The sequence below is a fragment of the Stegodyphus dumicola genome, chromosome 3, assembly GCF_044657685.1.
Source record: "Stegodyphus dumicola isolate Sdum_Otavi_A_Nest chromosome 3, ASM4465768v1".
Classification (NCBI taxonomy): Eukaryota; Metazoa; Arthropoda; class Arachnida; order Araneae; family Eresidae; genus Stegodyphus; species Stegodyphus dumicola.
Genome location: NC_140770.1, coordinates 38,981,607 through 39,001,605, shown reverse-complemented (window position 1 = coordinate 39,001,605; position 19,999 = coordinate 38,981,607). Strand labels below are relative to the sequence as shown.

The following is a 19,999-nucleotide window of genomic DNA, read 5'->3' as shown; positions in this document are numbered from 1 at the left end:
TCAATCAGCATACATAATTTTAATAGCTGATTGATGTTCTTTTAATTGTAATTACCAATAAATAAACTTAATTCTAATTTTTTTAACTTTTTATCACTCATTGGTGAACTGCAACTTCTGATTTTGGAATTACTGATTTAAATCTGAGATATTTCAAAACATATTTACAACTCGCATCTAACTTGATAAAAGTTTAACTGAAATTCTGACGCATTTTAAACAAACGATGCAGCTTTAAAAAGGCTTATCATGAACTTTTGTTATAATCCCCTCATTTGCCGAAAGACAGTTAGGAAAATCGAAATCGCAATCTTATTTATTTTGATCACACGTGTATTATATATGCAACAGAAAAAAAGCAGTAATGCAACTGCAGTCTGATGTCCCCCAAACGATAAGAGCTATTGGAAACATTATCTCATTCGTCCTTGGAGAAAAGAATCTTATGCCTTTAAGGTAATTACTTTTCTTTAGAATATACACTTTCTGATTCACATCTTGTTTCTAACTGAAGATTGTAAAATCAAAATATGAAGTTTTGTCTTCGTAAAATATATTCAAAATCCCTCCATCATTGAAGTTTCAGTATCAACGAATCATCTCCCGACAAACATATTTTAGCTACAGAATGTCGCACGTCAAATGTTTAGATATTTCTAGAAAAAATATGCTTTTAGATAAATACTATGATCTTGCAATGCGCCTAATAAAAAGGAAATTTCGATCTGCGAACGAGTTGTAAACCTTTTGAGTCTAGTCATATGTTTTTTTTTATTTAAATCATTACAAAATGCACTCAATTTTTATTTTTTATGTCTGGAAAAATTTTGCTTTCATGTTTGCAATCCATCTTTGCAAAATAAGTTATACGTCAGTATCCAAGACATAAAATATTTTTTTCTCATGTCTAAAGCGCAGCAGTATGTTAAGTATAACAGAATGAGTCATTGAAACCAATTTGTGCTCTCTATGAGTATTTTGATTATTTCCGATCACAATAAATGTCATGTGCATTAACATCGTTATATCAACGATGTGCATTAACATCGTTAAATCGTTATACCAGTATAACCAATAAAAGACATTTCTAAGGGCATTTTGCATTGCTAACTCTACTACATAGTCAACTATCTTATGCTTCAGAAATAAAATTCTGTTGTAATCATTAAAAGCTGCAATAACTTATAGATCGTAATGACCTACATATTTCTTACTACACGTTTTTATATAAATTTTGAAAGATAAAATATTTATTTTATTGGGTGGCAATAGTATGCATTATTTTTATTTCAGATTAGATGAAAAATGTACTTTTCTGTAAGCTTCTTAGCACAGTATTCAGAATCTTATGTTCGTAGTTAACGTAAACATATTATACGTAATATGCATGTATTTCTGTGTAAGTATGTATTTTTCTGATTGTAAAACTGTTTTAGGTCTCGACCTTTTTTATAATCCCGCCAATCGTCATAACATTCGAAAATTCATACAGTATTTTGATAGTTCTTTTAATGCTCAGAAATATGCTTAAATTCCACTAGAGAACGCTTTCTGAAATGTTCGGACTGTACGTTTTGTTTACATTAAAGCCTGTATACTCCTGTGTACAAAGATGTCAACCTAGCTGAGCAATGTATGCACATGCGCACTCTGACTGCCTGAGCTAGCTCACTCACACTTGCTTGAGCTCATGCCATCGTGACAAGTAGCAGTTATTTTTAGATGAAATCGCGAAAGCTTTCATTTTCTTATATTTCGTTTCTAATACTTTTTCTTTTTTTCCCGTGAACATGAGCTTTTCCTTTTGCCGGATTACATAGCAATTAACCTTTCTGTGATATATAAAAATTACACAATACTTAAAACCCTCTCGGCGTTACGACCGGAAAATTCCGTACAGAAGGTTGCCTTCCACATTCATTATACATGAAAATTTCTGCTAGCTTTTAATGTATCCAATTTCAGTTTGAATGTATATTGGAAGAAAAGGAATCAAGGTACAAAATGAAAGAATCATTTTTCAATTAAAATGAAGAAAATATCACTTATTCGTGACATTTTGAGGAACTTTGAAATTTCAGGGCTAAACCCGTAACGCTCAAAACAAAATCATATCCAAATAAATAAAAGCATATTTGATTATCAGCATATTTTTCCATACAGCTAATTTAGTTATTACAAAAAGAAATGCATTACATTAATTCATTTTTATACTTTGCTTAAACTATGCTTATTTCATAATCCTGAGTGGTTTTATTATGTACATGAGTGCCCCTATTCCATTTTCTTTCTGTGTAACGAGGTAGGTGATATCAATTATTTATTTTAACTCTTTTCATATTGTAAACACAAAGCTGTAAAAAATAATGCAATTAACCACTTCATCGAAGGCGATTTACAATCCAGACATACTAGTCAGCTCTCCTTTACTTCTGATCATTCAACTGATTATCTTTTAAAATGGTTAACTTCTACAGTCAAATTTATTTCAGTGTCATATAGAACAGCGTTTCTTAAACGTTTCGAGATGGAGCCGCTTAAATGCATTGCGGTAATGCAATCTGAAAAAATATTTTTTATGTAACAATTTTTGTCATTCAAAGTATTAGAAATTTCCTTTAATTTAATTTTCTATTCTTTAATTACACAATAACGTACAAAGAAAATGCAAAACAAAGATGAGAAAAATCGTCCTGTAGATGATATTCGATATTTATTTGATATGAGAGATTTGTATATCACAGAATAATTTTAAAATGAGCATATCTTTAGAATTTCCGATACACAGTTTCGCGCGCTGGGGATAAAAAGGTTTCCCCGTCCGTAGAGTGTCGCTATTGCTCACATTTAAATCGTTAAGTTTGTTAATAAAAAATTCATTAAAGTCTTACAAAATATGAAATTGATAATAAACCAGATTCCAAATTTTAAATTTGGTCTTCCAGATGTCCATATTCGCAGGAGGAATACGTTATTCAAAATTGGGTGGCTCTAGGTAGCGTTGTTTTATCACAATGCGAGAAACATACGTACATTTATGCAGATTCTTTATTTAATTTCTTTAAATATAATGCAGGGTGATAATATTTGGTGGCAATAATTTAAAAAGTGAATCGGACATTTATAGCAAGCCGATACAAAGTGGCAAAACGAAAATAATAGTGCTTCAGGGCAAATTGCCCCTTTGGACTAAAAATATGGATATTGATAACTGTCATTAAAAACTTGTTGTTAATTTGTTTTAATTTTCATATATTGTTATTGCTTTTCGAATCTTTTACATGTCTGTATATGTAATTTTGTTAAAATGCTTTATCTAAAAAGAACTTAAATTCAGTCTTAAAAAAGTTAAAATTTGCAAAGATCCCCCCCCCCTCTTTATAAATCTTCTAGAATTAACGATATTTCAACTATATAATTTTTTTGTGTTTTACTTTATAGGGACTAATACACCTTAAAACCCATAAGATGTTCGAATAGGTGACTGTTGCAAGAATTGGGATAACTTTTTTATTTTAAAAACAATTACTACCAACTTTTTACAGCTGACTACATAATATAGCTGCTTTCTGAAATAATAATCAGAAAATTTGTGGTGCCACAAATATTTTTAGAATTTAATCCGCTTTGTGACAACATTTTTCGTCGTGTTTCCAACTTGCGCTCACAGTTTAAAACATTCTGTTTCATAATTTAATTCCATATTTAATATATAGCTTTTATAACATTTAAAAACTACTGTGAACCTAACATTTTAAAAATTTCATGTTAAATTCTTATTTTATTTTGAGTGGAATTTATAAAATGTATTTTATTAACAAAATTTGTTATGTTTTCGTCCATAAATTTTTTTTAATATTAAAATATTCATCAGATTGTTGGTTCAGTTAGAAAATAGTGCCCATATAAAGAATTCCATCCAATTTCAAGTATGTACTATTAGCCATTTTAAAAATATTATGCGCGCAAGGTGGAAACATGGCGAAATATTTTGTCACAAAGCGGATTAAATTACAAAAATATTTGTGGCAACACACACTTTCTGGTTACTAGTTTCCAAAGCAGCTATATTATGTAATCAGCTGTAAAATGTTGGAAGTAATTGCTTTTAAGATAAATAAAATATCCCAATTTTTGCAACAGTCCCATATTCGAAGATCATGAGGGGTTTAAGGTGTACGAGTCCCCTTAAGTATTTTCGCCTAAATAATTCCTCTTTATTTTTAGTTTTTCTTCCCACACATATATTAATATTATCACTTCACACTCATAATAATTTTAATAATTCAGTAAAAATGCGAAGATTACTCCCAGGCTTTTCTGAGACCATCCCATCTTTTTAAGAAGCTCTGGCTTAAGTCATCAGCCATGTTGTTACTGAAATTTGGCGCCCCGTTGATGATGACAGATTTTTGTTTTCGTGATTACCCAATACCTGTCTCCTATAGCTATACAGCGAGCAGAGATGAAAAATTTCAGTTAGCAATTTTTCACATTTACACACACCTACGATACGTTGGAAAACGGATTTTTTTCCATTAGACGTATCTGTATCTCCCGTTCACTTTTTATCTCTGAAAGTTTATCTAGATCCTAATGTGAACGAGACTTTAACCTTTCGTAACGCTCTTAATAAGCGTGTCATCTATTCATTTGGGATGTGCTACAACTGTCCAAAACATAAGGTTTATAATATATCTTCGACGTAGTCCTGCTTACCTGTTTCCAGTGGTTTAGCAAAACATGTGGTCTTTATTCTTCAATTTTAATGAATCTATAAAAACTTAACAAACTAAGAGATTGAAACGGTATTCTTTAATATTTTAAATCACTATCTTATCTTTAATAATGATTTCGATTGATATAAATTAAAATGAATTTAATTTATATCATATTCAATTAATAATTTTATTTATATTTAAAAGATGTTTCTTTATATATACTATGTATCAAGTATAGAAGTGATTGGATTTCTCTTTTCTTGTTATGACTATCACCTTTTTCAAATTAAATAGTTCACTATATCGGGAAGGCAAACTTGTAAGACTTAAAACTGTAATAACATTTTTAAAAGTTGTTAAATAGTAACAAATTTTTACCTACATAAATCTTTACACTTGCTTGTAATTTTCTGCTAGTTTTCAGGTTTTGTTAGCAAATTAAAGTACCTGCGATGATACCATTAAAAGTATTTTTAATCGTTTATATATGCCAAGGAGCATCGTATTCAATGACTCTTGTATTTCTGTTTCAAGATGAATAGAGAATAGCCTACTCGCGATTGTACATTTTCTAAATCAGTACCAATTGACGTAACTTTTGACGTCATAGCGAATGGAAACGTCAAAGAGTGAAAATTTTTCTTAGCTGAATGTCGTGGTTCGTGTATTCAAACCCTTAATATTTTTAAACGAATATACAGACAAAATATTTGCTTTTAACAGCTAATCAAAGATTGTATATGTTATACTAAATTGCTCACAAGCAACTTTGCGTAAATATTCAATCAATATATTTTTTAAATTTTTATTTATTTTCAGCTTTTCCGAACTCCATTTATTTTAATCATTTATTCATGGTTTTCTTCGTCGTCTTTGTCATGAAAGAGTAGTAGTGTCATTAAGGAACAGTAACTAGCATTTTTTCTCCCGGAAATTTATTGAACATCATGACTGTAGAAATAAATAGATAGATTAGAGAAGACAGTTTGATGCTAAAATTATGTGGTAAAAAATAATTTTCTTTAAAGTTAAAAGAAAATTATTTTTTTACCACATAATTTTAGTAGAAAGTAGAAAAATCAAGTTTGTAATTTTCGGTTAAGTTAAATAAATAATAAGAAAGATTTTGCGCAGAAATTTTCCTGTCACACATATTTGGTAAGCTTCTTGAACTGACTGGATGTAGCTGTCCAAATTTTGGAAAAATAGTCCATGGGTGAAACGATGATGAGTAAACAATACCAAAAATTTTTGAGGTAATTGTAATAAAATATTAATTAATTCAGTATGTTATACTAAAAGCATAAAAAGCATTTGAAAATTCAAAGAAATAATCTTAAGCGCAGTCTTTCTTTGCACATTAGTTTTCCTGATACGATGTAACTGGAAGCTACGGAGATCTTTATCGAATTTTATTGATGATTTGTGCAGTTTTGAAATGTTTAAATATATTTAACATAGAAAATAAAATGTTTGAACCCAAAACAACGTTAAATGAGCTATAGTCTGGAAATGGGATTTTGTGTCGTAAACTACAAACGGAGAATTACTTTTCAAAGTGTTGCTACCAACCTGTATTACCTTTAAAAAATTTAAATAATGAAGACTCTGGATAAATTTATGTATGTTGGAAAAATGACAGTACCTAAAGCCAACACTTTGCGGAATAATTCTTTTAATTCTTTGTTTCAAGCTTAAAGAACCTTCTGCTTACTCATTATTCTCGCCGGCACCACACAGTGGATCAGATCAAATTACCTCTATGCTGTAGGTGACATATGACGGTCAAAATATCCATTGTCACTTTTTGTGCATTTTGGATCATACGAGTGCTCCAATGGTTTATGGCCTGTTACTGTAAATGATAGGAAGCGTATATGAGCAACACACTCCCCAGATCAGGAAGTCAATGCTAGTCAACTGCTCAATCAAATTAATCACATGAATCTCACATTTAAGCAGATATCACTTGGTGACCATTCACAGATAGCTCCGCTGATAACAGCACCTATCCACCAACAGGAATGTTTGGGTACGTCATGTCCCAATCGGAATGAATGCCATTACAGAGGCACCCTATTGTACTTGGAAGGACACTTACAGTAGAAAAATGTGAGTATAAATGTGAACTCGGTCACAGCACAGTCAAACCAGTTACTGAAGATCAAACTATCGAGTCTGTCAGCTAAGTATAGGAAAGCTAGAGCTGCACACGGTCTCCGATAAGTTATTTGCTATCATAACATCTTTGAGGAGAGAAGATCCTGGTTTGAAATCACTGGTGGACGTAGGATCATTACTATTGCTGAATGAACTACAGTGTAGGTATATGATTCGAAAAGCAGTTTAATGTTGTAGAGACGCTAGGTTAATTGGAAAAACCAGACAGATGAAAATTAGTAACCCCCTTCGCCGGGATTCGAACCACAGACCTCTGGAATACACCGGCCCAGCGTGCAGAACCACTACACCATGATGTCACGCTAGGAAAGCGGGAGAAGTACCTTATATACTAACATTTTTAAAGGACGACTGGGGCTTTTAGGGGACCCCATCGCCAAATCCTGGGTGTGGAGAATCCTCAGCCAACATTTTTTTAGTTCAGGCGCCACTGTAGAGATGTTAGATATATTTTTGGAAACTGGAAAGATGAAAAATAGCAACCGTTTTCTCCGAAAATCGAATCACGCACCGCTAGAATACCGGCCCAGCGTGCTGAACCCCTACACCACGAAGACACGCTAGGAAAGCGGGAGAAATACCTTATAATGTAAAATTTAATGTTAAATAAAAATTCGGACTACTTAGGAATTTTTATAATTCTTAGTACAAACCGGATGAGTAAATAAGAGTTAATTACTTTACAACTAAATCTGCTCCATTATTCATTTCATGTAAAATCGTTTACACATTTCCGTAAAAGTCTGGGAATTTAAAAAAAAAAAACTAAATATCTTATTTGCACAAAAGGTTTTACCTCAGATTGGCTATTAATTTCGTTTGGGCATTTTGCGTTGAAAGCTTTAATATCGGTTCACTTTTCAAACTGTTGACACCAAATATTACAACCATGTATCATATTTAAAGAAATTAAATAATGAAGAATCTGCATAAATGTACATATGTACGTGTTCTCGCATTTTGATAAAACGACGGTACGTTTTCACCCAAATATGGGTACCAGGAAACCCAAATTTGGAATCTGGAATTTGAAATTATCGATTTCGTATTTTGCAATACTTTAACGAATTTTTGATTAAGAAACTCAACAATTTCAAAGCAAGCAAAAACAACACTGTAACACTGTACGGGAGGAAAAAAACTTTTATTTCCAGCGCAAGACTGTGTATCGGAAATTCTAAAGATATGCTCATTTTAAAATTATTTTGCGATATTGCTGTTAAATTGAATTTTATGGTTTAAGTGCAAAGAAAATTATACTTAATAAATAAAGGTAAGACACAAAACGTTAAAAAAAATCCGGAAAGTTTCAGATTTTAAATTACGTCCAAAGGGGAGTTTTTTAACATTTTGTGTGTTACCTTTATTTATTAAATATCACGTTCTTCACACTTAAACCATAAATTGCGATTCAATAGCAATATCGCAAAATAATTTTTAAATGAGTGTATCTTTAGAATTTCCGATATACAGTCTCGCGCGCTGGATAAGATAAAAATTATTTTTCTGTACAACGTTGCCATTCCTCGCTTTGAAATTTTTGAGTTCGTTAATAAAACATTCATTGAAGTCTTACAAAATATGAAACTGATAATAAAACAGATCCCAAATTTCAAATTTGGGCTTCGATATTCGCTGGAGGAATGCGTTATTCAAAATTTGCTGGCTCTAGGTAGCGTTGTTTTATCACAATGCCAGAAACATACATACATTTATGCAGATTCTTTATTTAATTTCTTTAACTATAATACAGAACGATAATATTTGATGGCAACAATTTGAAAAGTGAAACAATGTTTGTGATGAATCAACGGAAAATGCCAAAACGAAATTAATGGTTCTTCTGGGCAAATTACCCCTTTGGACTAAAAACGCCCCTTTGGCCGTAATGTAAAATCTGAAAGCTTTCAGATTTTTTTTTATATATGTTTATTTATTAAAGCTAATTTATTTAGAAATGCATTTACTCTTCAGAAAAGGAATTTATAAAGTAATATTGCTAAACGTAAAATAATATCTCTAGATATTTTTAATATTTAAATTGTTCTCTCTAATGTGTCTAATATTTCTTATCTAATCTTATCATTATTAACTCATTCCTTCTCTTCCTAAACACACACACACACATATATATATGTTAAGAGAGTATAAAATTCCCTTTGTCTAAATAATTATTTGAAATTGTAAAAAAAGGAACTTGAAATTTAAAAAAAATGTTTTTATTAAGTCCTTCAGACCCGGAAAGTTATAAACTTAAAAAATTGGAAATGGAACTTCAAGCATCGATTTGCTGTAAAGTAAATCTCAATTATCCTCTTCGCAGTTCTAATTACCTTACTCTTCACGAAATGATTCGGCGGAAATGATATCTTTACGCATGACCTGATGTTGCTAAGCAACTGGATAACTCTTATCTTAATGAGCTAAAGAGTTTGATTCTGAAATTATATTGCAGGATTTATGTTCTTAATAAGTAAATTATTAAGAGAATTAAAGTGCCTTATTTCCTGTGAAACCCGTTGTCAATAAAGTATAGCAACTGAAATTATTCATTTGTTAATATATTTTGTGAAATTAAAACCTGATTTTACTAGGCAATGCACTGATGTCAACTCAAGTAAAACGGAGATCCATAGCCATTTTGATTCAAAAAATCACAGTTGAAAAATTAGCAGTTGATTCCTAAGTCCCAATATCATTTTAAGACATCCTTCATTCTTAGGTGAATTTTGCGTTGCTTAGAGGTGAAGAGGGAAAGAAAAATGCATATATAAATATGCATATTATGCATGATATAACCGTTCAGTAACTTTCTGAAGATAAATCAATGTTTTTGTACCTATCTTAGGGTCGTTGTAGCATGTATTTAGACTAAAACACAACAGGCAAATTGAATGTTACACACTTATAATATAGATATAGTACACTAATTTATATTAGAGCATACTGTTCGTGAGACATCGCACTATCGTAGTTGATCAACATCAGAGTTGATCAACGTGGCAAGTACCTGAAATATTGTGGCGTTACGAAGTCATGACTCAACAACTGTGTTTCAACATAAATGGTTAGTATCACATCCAAATTAAAACTGAAAAGTCCACAAAATCAAGCGCTTTAAATAATTTTGCTCAAGAATATTACTCATGTTTTACTGAAGAATATTATAGAGTTATAGGTATTTTAAAACTTCAGCACAATCTTTTCAAGTTCTGAGGCTTTTACGTTACGCTACTGTACCAGTGTACATATTTTCCATTCCAGCCGATTGTCAAGTATTGTTATTTCCTGATACAGAAGAGATGTAACTTTCAAGCAGACTGGAAAATACGTAGACTTATCTCAAAATTTAGTCATTTGACTTTCTGCTTGCTCAGGGCAGTGTTATGTTTCAATGTAGTACCATGCTTCTGAATATTTCTGTGAAATATTCCTTATTCTGTAAATATTGGTAACCTAAATTTTTAGTGAAACTTCATACGGTAACAAGGATATATTTGTGGGATCAGAAATATATTTAATAAATAAATAATCGTACCATATGGATATACATTTCAGGTAAATCGCAGGATTCGAAAGACTTTGTAAAAGCATTAACGTATTCCTTTTCCAACTACATTTTGTGTTTGTAAAACAAATCAAGAAATTAAATCACCTGAAGAATTTTAAGTAGACAATCTTTTGAAATATTGTAAGTGTAGGCACATAGAGGAAAACTGAAACTTCGGAAGAAAGTGTTTGATAAAGAACAATTATTTAAAACTATGCAATTAATCAAAGAACTACTGTTTTGAAAAAGATATGACATACCTAAGAACCCAAATACGTGATCGCGTGTAAAACTGTAATCAAGCCAACTGCCCTTGATGATTAGAAACAATCTCGTTTCATTTGAACCTGCGAAAATTCTCAACTGGAAACAACTGCAGTTATATATTGTATATTTCGATAGCAAACGCTGTGAAGTTTATCGTAGTGTTCACATCAAAGCTTGAAAGCATATCTTGAACAATAAATAACCACAGGTTTTGAGCATCTCCTTTACTCACACTCCTAAAACACCGTAAAGACCCCCTTCTCAAAAGGAGGAAATCGTTTGGAATTGTGGAGTCTATTTCGATGGTTTCATTGGATATGAGAACAACTAAAAATGAACTAAATGAGTCAATTATTTGATATAGTAAGATTGTTACAGAAACCTACTTTTTTTTGTTATTCGCCGAAATTACGTCTGCGTTAGTTCCGGAAAAATCTGCTTATTTTTCATTCGATGATTCAAAAGATCCTTAATTTATCTTTCAAATTGTAATTGCTGTTGCTGAAAAAATTTTTGAAATAATGCATAATACTAGTTACTAATTACAGTAGTTCAAAATGATAATTTCTTTTATTAAATGCCTAAGCAAAACATTCTCTATTCGACAGATTTGCCAAAATAAATTAATAGCGTAATAAAAAGAATTGTAAAACAAGAACATTTGGAAGAAAAAATATTTGAATAATTCAACGTAATCATTATATTTTACAAAATTAGTCAATGAACACTCTGAAGCATGAAAGCAAAATTCAAATAAAATGTACGTTTTGCTGTAAAAGTACAAAATCTTTCAGAAGTACAAAATGTTCAATGGTCTTGCGTTTCTCATTCACTCTGTCTTTTTAAAATTGTTTTGCAGATGGTATTTCTCATACAGTGGAAATCTTAGACACAGCTGGGTCTCATCACTTTCCAGCTATGCGGGAGCTTAGTATCCGATCAGGAAGAGGTTTTCTTTTAGTCTACTCTATTGACAGTCTGCAGTCATTTAGAGAAGCCATTCAACTTTGGGAACTTATAAACAATATCAGAGGTAAATATTTTAAAATAAATGTAATAAATGTCACACATTTTTCTGTCTGTATGCCATATTTTGTATTCTTTTTACATCTTTCTCATCCTATTTCAATCATAGGTAGATGAGACATTGGGAGTTTCATTCATTTGCATACAAAACGTAAACTTAAACATTCACAAAAAGATTCTTTATACATGCCAGAGAAGCTTATTATACCTAAATAACATGTTACTTTCATAAATGCAACATACGAAGAACATTTTGGCGAGTTTCAAAAGTACTACAACATAACTTAACTGCATGCATAAACTGGGACTCCAAACTGTCTGGATACTTTGGTTGTTTTCTATATGTAGGTCAAACACTATATGCAGATAAAAAGCTTTTACGTTTTTGTTTTCTACCTTTTCCATTTTAACGAAGGTTACACTATTGATAATGTGAAACTTAGATTACACTATTAATAATATGAAAAGAATTCGGAAACTCACAGAATGATATCATAGCAGGCCCTATCATAAAGGTACTGCACCTTTATGCAGTTCTGCTAGTGTTCAAAAAGGTAAAGTTCATAACGGTGCCCAGGAATGCACGTGCTCGAACAATTATAAATGTCAGTTTTAATTTGGGGGCGAAGCAAACTTCATACGTGCAGCAAGGCAAGTGCAGCACTTTCATGGCGAGACAAAGCTACGGAAGTTGGATATTAGTTTGACATACTTAGTAGCAAAACGAATAAAATTTTATTTTCGCAGAATATCCTGATTAAAAGGTATACGTAACTTTATGAAGGTTGTGGTTTCATGACACTGTTATAATAGTATCGATTTTCTCGAATAATGGCTGATTTGCATAAAGATGACGGCACATTTGTGGTTGGTACCATTTCCATCTTATGCAGAAAATAAAGCCACGTCCACCAAGAGGCTGATCAAAAAACGACTCAATATTATACTTGTAACATAAGAATTCCATGCACGTATAACATCCATATATGAAAATGTATGTGACATAATACATAGTTAAGAATAAATCATTTTTACTGTAAATCAATAAAAAAAGCTCTACGCATTCATCTAGATTAATTTAATAGCTTCTTAAAAATGCTGTGTTTTGGGATTATTTCAATTAACGAAATTATTTTAAAAGTCAATAAATAAAAAAGCGAGCTTAATTTTAAATGGCTTCGAAAGAAAGGAAGAGTTTCAGGACAGTAAGTTTTTCTATGTTGGAGAAGTCTTCGCCGTGACTCGAACCTAGAACTCTCGAATCGCGTCGAGTGTGCTACCGTACAACAAGAAGGCGTGCTGGCACGAGTGAGAAAATACCCTACATACACCCCCTTTTAAAGGGTGAGTGATGATTAATGGACCCAATCACCAAATCCTGGTGGTGACGATTTATTGTCCACCACCTCTAAGTTCAGGCTCCACTGCCGAGTCATTAGTATTGCCGGGACCTCGAACATGGACCTTTCGAATACGCGCTGTGTGTACTACTGTTACACTAGGAAGACATGCTGGAAGGGGGGAGAACATTTAATCTTTCAAAATTTTAATTTTAGTTTTAGCAGTAAAAAGAAACAATTTCTTACAACAGGCAGTCTAAAAGGCAGGGAGAGTGACATTTTATTGTAACTTGATCAGTTTGAAACCAAAGAATCAGAAAACTTTTATCTCGATTCAAGAACTGCTGATGCATCACGAAGCTGTTCTCTAAAAGTGATGTAGGAGTGTGTGCGTAACTTAACCTTTTTAAAAATCTTTAAGACCTCTAAGATTCGAATTTCGATTCACTGTTTCGCTGCGGAAAATATTTTACCATCCGCTATCGTAATCTGGGAGCTAACGGAGTTAACTTCCTTACTTTTGTTCTAGTAGAATTTGTTTTACCATCAAAGATTAATTCTCCTGTATTCCATACTAACATCACTTGTCGACGGGAGTTTGTCGTACTTCCTCCTGGTAGTATTCTTATTCACAGCTCACTGGTAATTTTTACGTTTTTCGTTGTAGTTTTCGACAAATCGAAGGTCAAATCAATCTCAAATGAGACATACAATGTGGATGAAAGAGAATTAACCACAGTTGATTACAAACCCCAAATAATTAACTAGGTAACATCACTTGTCATTACAAAATTCCTAGTTCACGTTCCAACAGAGGGAAGTATTCTCGTAATGCAACACTCACTGAAAAAAAGTGAAAGTTCCTCCAGCAATTTTAGATCGAGAATGTTAATCTTCAAATTGAAAAGTGCTTCAATGTTACATCTTATATCTATGAGTTTAGCGCAAATAAGAGAAGTTTCTTTCATGTACCTAAGCTGGCAAAATAAGGCCATATGCATACGTATACCTACCCATATGGTATGGCCCATATGGCCATATGCATACGTACCTACCCATATATATATACCTGATGGGATGAAAATAAGAAAAAAACATTGATCGTAGGTATGGCAAGCCTACTGATAAAGAAAGATGCGCGTGGTTTTACCTCGAAGTAAATAAATGGCTTATTCGCCTCCCTTAGAGCAACCAAGATAGAAAATGAGAAATAAACCGACTGAAGAAGATACGAGACTTATATGTTTGAAAAATAATTCCAGAAGAATTGGATAATATACGGTCTAGGAGAGCAATCATCATCAAATACATCATGTTTGACATTTTCATTGTAGTTGGCAAAGTCAGTAACGGTATCGTTAGCGAATTATAATTGCTTTATTTTGTTCTTGTAATTCTTAATTACATCAGTTTTCATATCATTCTGGTATTATTTCTAAGCTACAGCATTATGCATTAATACAGCATTTAAGAAATTCCGTTGCAAAATCTTCTGTTTCTTTGAGTCATTTTTTATGCTGTAAGCAACATCGAGAAGCATGTGTGATAACTGGGTCCCTTGAAAGGACTTATTCAGCTGTGCTCAAAATTTTAAAAAATTATTTTTCGCGTTAAATTTTCAGAGACTAAATTTGGCTGATATAGAATTTACCGTTTATTTTTATCAAAAAAAGTGTGAGGTAACACTATCTGAGACAGCATAGTTCGTGCTGGTCAAACAGACGTAATGCATTGTCGGAATTATTCAAATTTTCTAATAGTTATTTTTTAATTTTAAAACCCTTTCCTTTAAATTCTTGTTTTCCGCTTACAACTCCCTGACAGAATGAGATTTCAGTGTCGCGTTTTATGTAAATAAGGTAGAACCAGCATTTAATGGGAAGTTCAGTCACTTCCGGAGAATATCTCAGAATTTTTCAGTACAGCGTGTTCTGCCTTCGGTCCACGTCATTGCTTTAAGCCTATCTTATTAAGTACGTGCCATAGTTTTACGTGCCTGTTAGTATTTGAATAGCTGGTAAGTTTAATTACGGGCTAAATCGGTTTGCTATCTTTGTACAGCTTCGTCTGAAGTTTAGATAATTAGAATTAGTTTAGTTTCTTATTTTGTATCTTAAGTTAAAGCCCAAGTGGAGGCTTGTAAATCCGAGAAGGGACCGTTGAGTGTTTCTTTGAGTGAATAAAAGTGTATTTTAATCTCTCTTTGGACTTATATTTTAAAGCTATAGGAAGACCATCTTTTACTGTATTGATTTAATATCTAGTGAATAGTCGATAGACACTTCCATAAAAGTTCTAGTAGCCAAGGACATGTAAATTAACTAGATTTTTATAGCATCTTTCAAACTTTCAGCACAATATCTGATTCTGGAAGAAGTAAGTATATTTAAGAAAGTTTAATTTGTTTTAGCAGAATTTGATTGTTTGAGCAGAAACTGTTTCTAATCATGATTTAACCATCTTATCTGCCAGAAGGATCCCCTGCTTAGTATGTCTCCTGATCCCGCTGTTCAGCCTTATCAAGGTGGTTCTGTGGAGTCAACATTTTAAAACAATTCAAACTGTTCAAAATGAACCGACGGTCAGTCTAGGATAGACACCAAAAGATATTTATTGAAATAATTAGTAACCCAATTCGATAAACAGAATATTAAATTAAGTTGTTACCTAAATGTTAAATATATGCCTTGAAGCTTCCGTTTTATGAGCGGCATTTAAGCATAACATTAAGTTATTCCATTGTTCCTCTCTCCTACGACTCGTAGATTTATATTAATAAACTTCAAGTTCTATTCTGCTATGAATATGTAAGCGTGAAAGAGTTTTTTTTTTCCTATTGAATAGCATCACAAGAACCCTGTACTTTCGTGAATGGCTAGTTTTTGCGATGAAATGGCTTTTTCTCTGTCCTTTTTCTCATCAAAATGGGAGAAAGGCTTCGCTAAGAATTTTCCCAAAAGTGCCATGGGGAAGATATGCTTCATTGGTTTTGATGCCAAAATGGCACTGGAATTTTGTGATTTTAATATATTACTTTTATATCTTGAACATGTTTAAAGAAGCACGCATAAACATAGGCTATTCAGAAGGTAAGTTGCATTTTAGAATAAAAATAAATGAAAGTAAAAATTTCTTATCACTTACATTTGAAAGGCACATTATTCAGCTATTTTTCTACATAATCTCCGTATAAATTAAGACACTTATCATAATGGTACACGGGCTTGTTAATCGCATTGTCATAGAAAGTTGCCGCCTGAGACTTCAACCATGCACGGACGCGTGCATGCAGTTCCTCGTCATCGTCGAAGCGCTATGTTGCAAGCCACACACACAAGTGTCTCGCGAGTGGCAAACTTTACCAAGCCTCGTCTCCTGTTACGGCAAGATCGAGAAGTGATTCACTGTTCGTGGTACGCCTCGAGAAATGTCAAAGTTACTGCCATGAGCTGCTTTTTGTGGTCTTCTGACAAGAGTTTTGGCAGCCATTTGGCACAAAACTTGTGATCACGACATCAAACAACAAAGTTCGTGAAATTTGAGGAAACTCCGAAATGGTGGATTTCGTGAATCTTTTCATCTATTTTCTCTGCGAGTTTAGCATTAGCAATGCTCGACCGGCCACTTCACGCTTCCTCGTCGAAATTCGTGCGGCCATTTATAAAAATGATGCACTATTGTCTCACTTAGGCTGCACTAATTACGTCGTTTCCATATACCGTACAAAGTTCCCGATAAGTTTCAATTGGTCTCAGTTTTTGTGAACAAAAATATAATCACTGATCGCACTTCACAACTGGTGGGATTTTCTATTGCCGCACATATTTTAAACATTCACAGTGAACAAAAGAGGCTATTCGTGCGAATCAAAGTTCAAAGTAAAGATTTTTGGTCCCAAATATTCTGTTAAATCAATTACCACTGCTGCTATTTGAGTCAGAACATAACAGCTGCATTAAAACTATGATCGCGTAGTCAGGTATAGAATTCAGTGAATATTTTAACAATGGAATATTTCTTTCTTAAATTTCACATAAATAATTCGCAGTTTGCAGAATGGTCAAATAAGACGAAACTATTCCTATTTTCTGCAGAAATTTGAGTAACACAATGCTTTTTTTTTCCATGGTGCTTTTCATTCGAATAATTAAGATTTTTATCATTTTATGTTCACAATCATTGTATTTACTGAGAATCAAAGTGTCTGTTTATTCCTGTAAGCTTAAATAGTAGTATTCTAATTATTTTAGGCAGAAGAATTTATTACCGAAATTAGAAATAAAAAATTATTAATATGAATATATATTAATTTATCAGGTAGGTTGTTGGAATAAACATGGTTATATCTAATTATTCCATGAACAAAACAGAAAGAGAATTTCTAAGAGGAAAGAATTTTGATTAAATTGCGCTCCATTAATATTAATTACCTATAAAATAATTTAGCTATATTGTATCCGAAATGTGTAGTTAATAAAGATTTAAAAATAAAGATAAATGTCTATTCCGTGCGAAAATGAAAAATTAGATTCAATAGCGTAATTGAATATTTATAATACTTCAGCATTATTTTAAAAGGGAAAAAGAACAGAAAATAATGAAAAGTAATGAAATTGCTCTCCGTTTATGATAATTACTCAGGAAATAACTTAATTGAATCATATGGCAAATACGTAAGATGAAAAGATGAAAAGAAATAGTGAATTCTGTTCAATATTAATATTAAATTATTCGTAAACTGACAGCATTAAAATAATACAGGCGTTTAAAGACTTTATTTTATGAGTTCGTACCATAGTTTTATTTATTCATTACATATGATGTAGAATTACATCTTTTTTCTTTTTAATATTTATCAGTGAAATTATTTGACGCTAACAAAGATTTTAAATTCGGAATTATTTTAGTCATTAAATAAATATTTATTCCTTTATGATATATAAATTTATTAACAACTTAAATTCTATTGCTGGTTAAAATGCGTACTAATCGTCTCTAATCTTAAGCAATATCATGACATGGCAATTTAAAATTTCTTTTATTAATTATCTTATTTTGCACTGCTATGAAAAAAAAAATACTTTTATCTTTTTTAAAAAAATACTTTTTACTTAAAAAATATTTTAAGTTATTTTAAATTATTATTTAGCATTAATATTACGTTAAATTTACTATTTAGAATTAAAGCTTAAAATTTACTTATAGCTTTCACAAATGATTTCAAAAATGCAAACGAAACGTATACAAAATATAATTTCGAAGTGAAAACAAAAATCTACTTGAAATACAGCATATCCGATTTGAGCTTCAGGTCGTATTCTGTTACAGACTATATAGAGTTATCAGGTTTTTCGGGTAGGAACGTAAAAAATACGCTATGCTTTCGCGGGGATTCGAAATCTGAAGCTTCTGATTACTAGCTAGACGTGCTTTCTTGTTACACTGTAAAGTGAGAAGAAGGGCGAAAATACCTCACGTTCTTTCCCACTCAAAAAACGCTACTGGGGTGGGAAATGCTGATGCATTATCTTCCCCCATGTTTTAGATCATGTGCCAATACATTTTATGGAAGTCTCGATTTAGCCTCCTAAATGATTCTTAAAGATTATTCTGTAGAAAGAACCCAAGGATCAGCTCGACATCAAGTGACAAATATCATAACAGAGAACGTTACATAGGAGGCAAATTGATGTGCCTGGTTAGGAATAGCACTACACATCCTCACTGGTTTCTGTGTCATCGTTGGTGATTTAGTAAATGATCTGTTAATTCCTCAACTTTTTACCAAGATTTTAATAACTATTAATATCTAAAATGTTGCTATGAGTAATAACATTTTGATATGATTGCACATTTTCTATTTAGGGCACTTATTTCAAATAGAGCTGCATATAAAAAAGAACAAAATTACTAAATTTTAGCATCATGCTATACATATGCGCGGGGATTTGAGACTTTATTACTATTAAGGTTCAGCTTCCAGATAAGTAAATACTATGATTTCTATGTATTTTCTATCCAGGCAAAATTGCTTCAGTATTGTATCTAGGCCCTAGGTTTTCTTCAAGGCTGACTTTTTCTAGAATGTCAATACAGAATAACACGAATTCAGATTTAGCTTTGTAAAAACATTTATAATACAATCTACATAGCTTTCAAGAATTTAAATACAAATGTCATTATTCTAGTGGCTATTCTACGAAAAATAACTTTTCCATTAGATATAATACCCAATGGTCGCTTGCTTCATACTTTTATTTCTTTTCTTCTATATAATGTGGATAACTTTAATGAAGGGGAAACCAAAATTGAAAAGAAATGTGACAGTTATAACAAAGCAATTAATTTACATTATTTGCAACTCGAAATGTGTCCCTACACTTCATAATACTATTATGAGCACATCTGAGATCAGATAGAGCAGATCAAAAATTTAATGGCAGCAATGGATAAAGCCATACGCATGTCATGATTATACGAAAATTTGTTAAGATATAACAGCAGTAGGAGTATCGAAGAAAATTATTTCGTCGTTAAATAGGGCTACTAAATGTAGAAGAGTTGTGTAAAAGCATGCCGGAAACCGCAGGTGACAGGTGACGGAGGACGGGGACGCCTGGCGTATAACATAGGTACAACTCGCTGGAGCCCCGTGAGGCTGCACCGGGAGTTTACATGGCCATACAGCTTCCTAGCAGATAACCCGGATGATGACTCAACAGAACAACAGAAGATACGGGACAACCATTCCATTCCTAACACACCAGACGACATACCCTTCGACTCAGCTGAAATACAGCAAATCTTCCGTTTTCTTCCCATAAAAAAGGCTCCGGGACCAGACGGTCTAGACTATGCAATAATAAAGGTGGCTTACACATCCCGCCCTACCTTCTTCGAGAAATATTTCACCA

General features: G+C 32.3%; 1 protein-coding gene across 1 annotated transcript in view; it reads left to right on the top strand.

The window, feature by feature from the left end:
• The window catches only part of LOC118182587 (ras-related protein Rap-1b-like), a 189,079-nt gene that overhangs the window by 154,611 nt on the left and 14,469 nt on the right, over positions 1–19,999 (top strand). Inside the window, exon 2 of the mRNA XM_035351963.2 lies at positions 11,579–11,752. Coding sequence (XP_035207854.2) covers positions 11,579–11,752 — 174 coding nt within the window. The remainder of the gene's footprint in view (positions 1–11,578; positions 11,753–19,999) is intronic.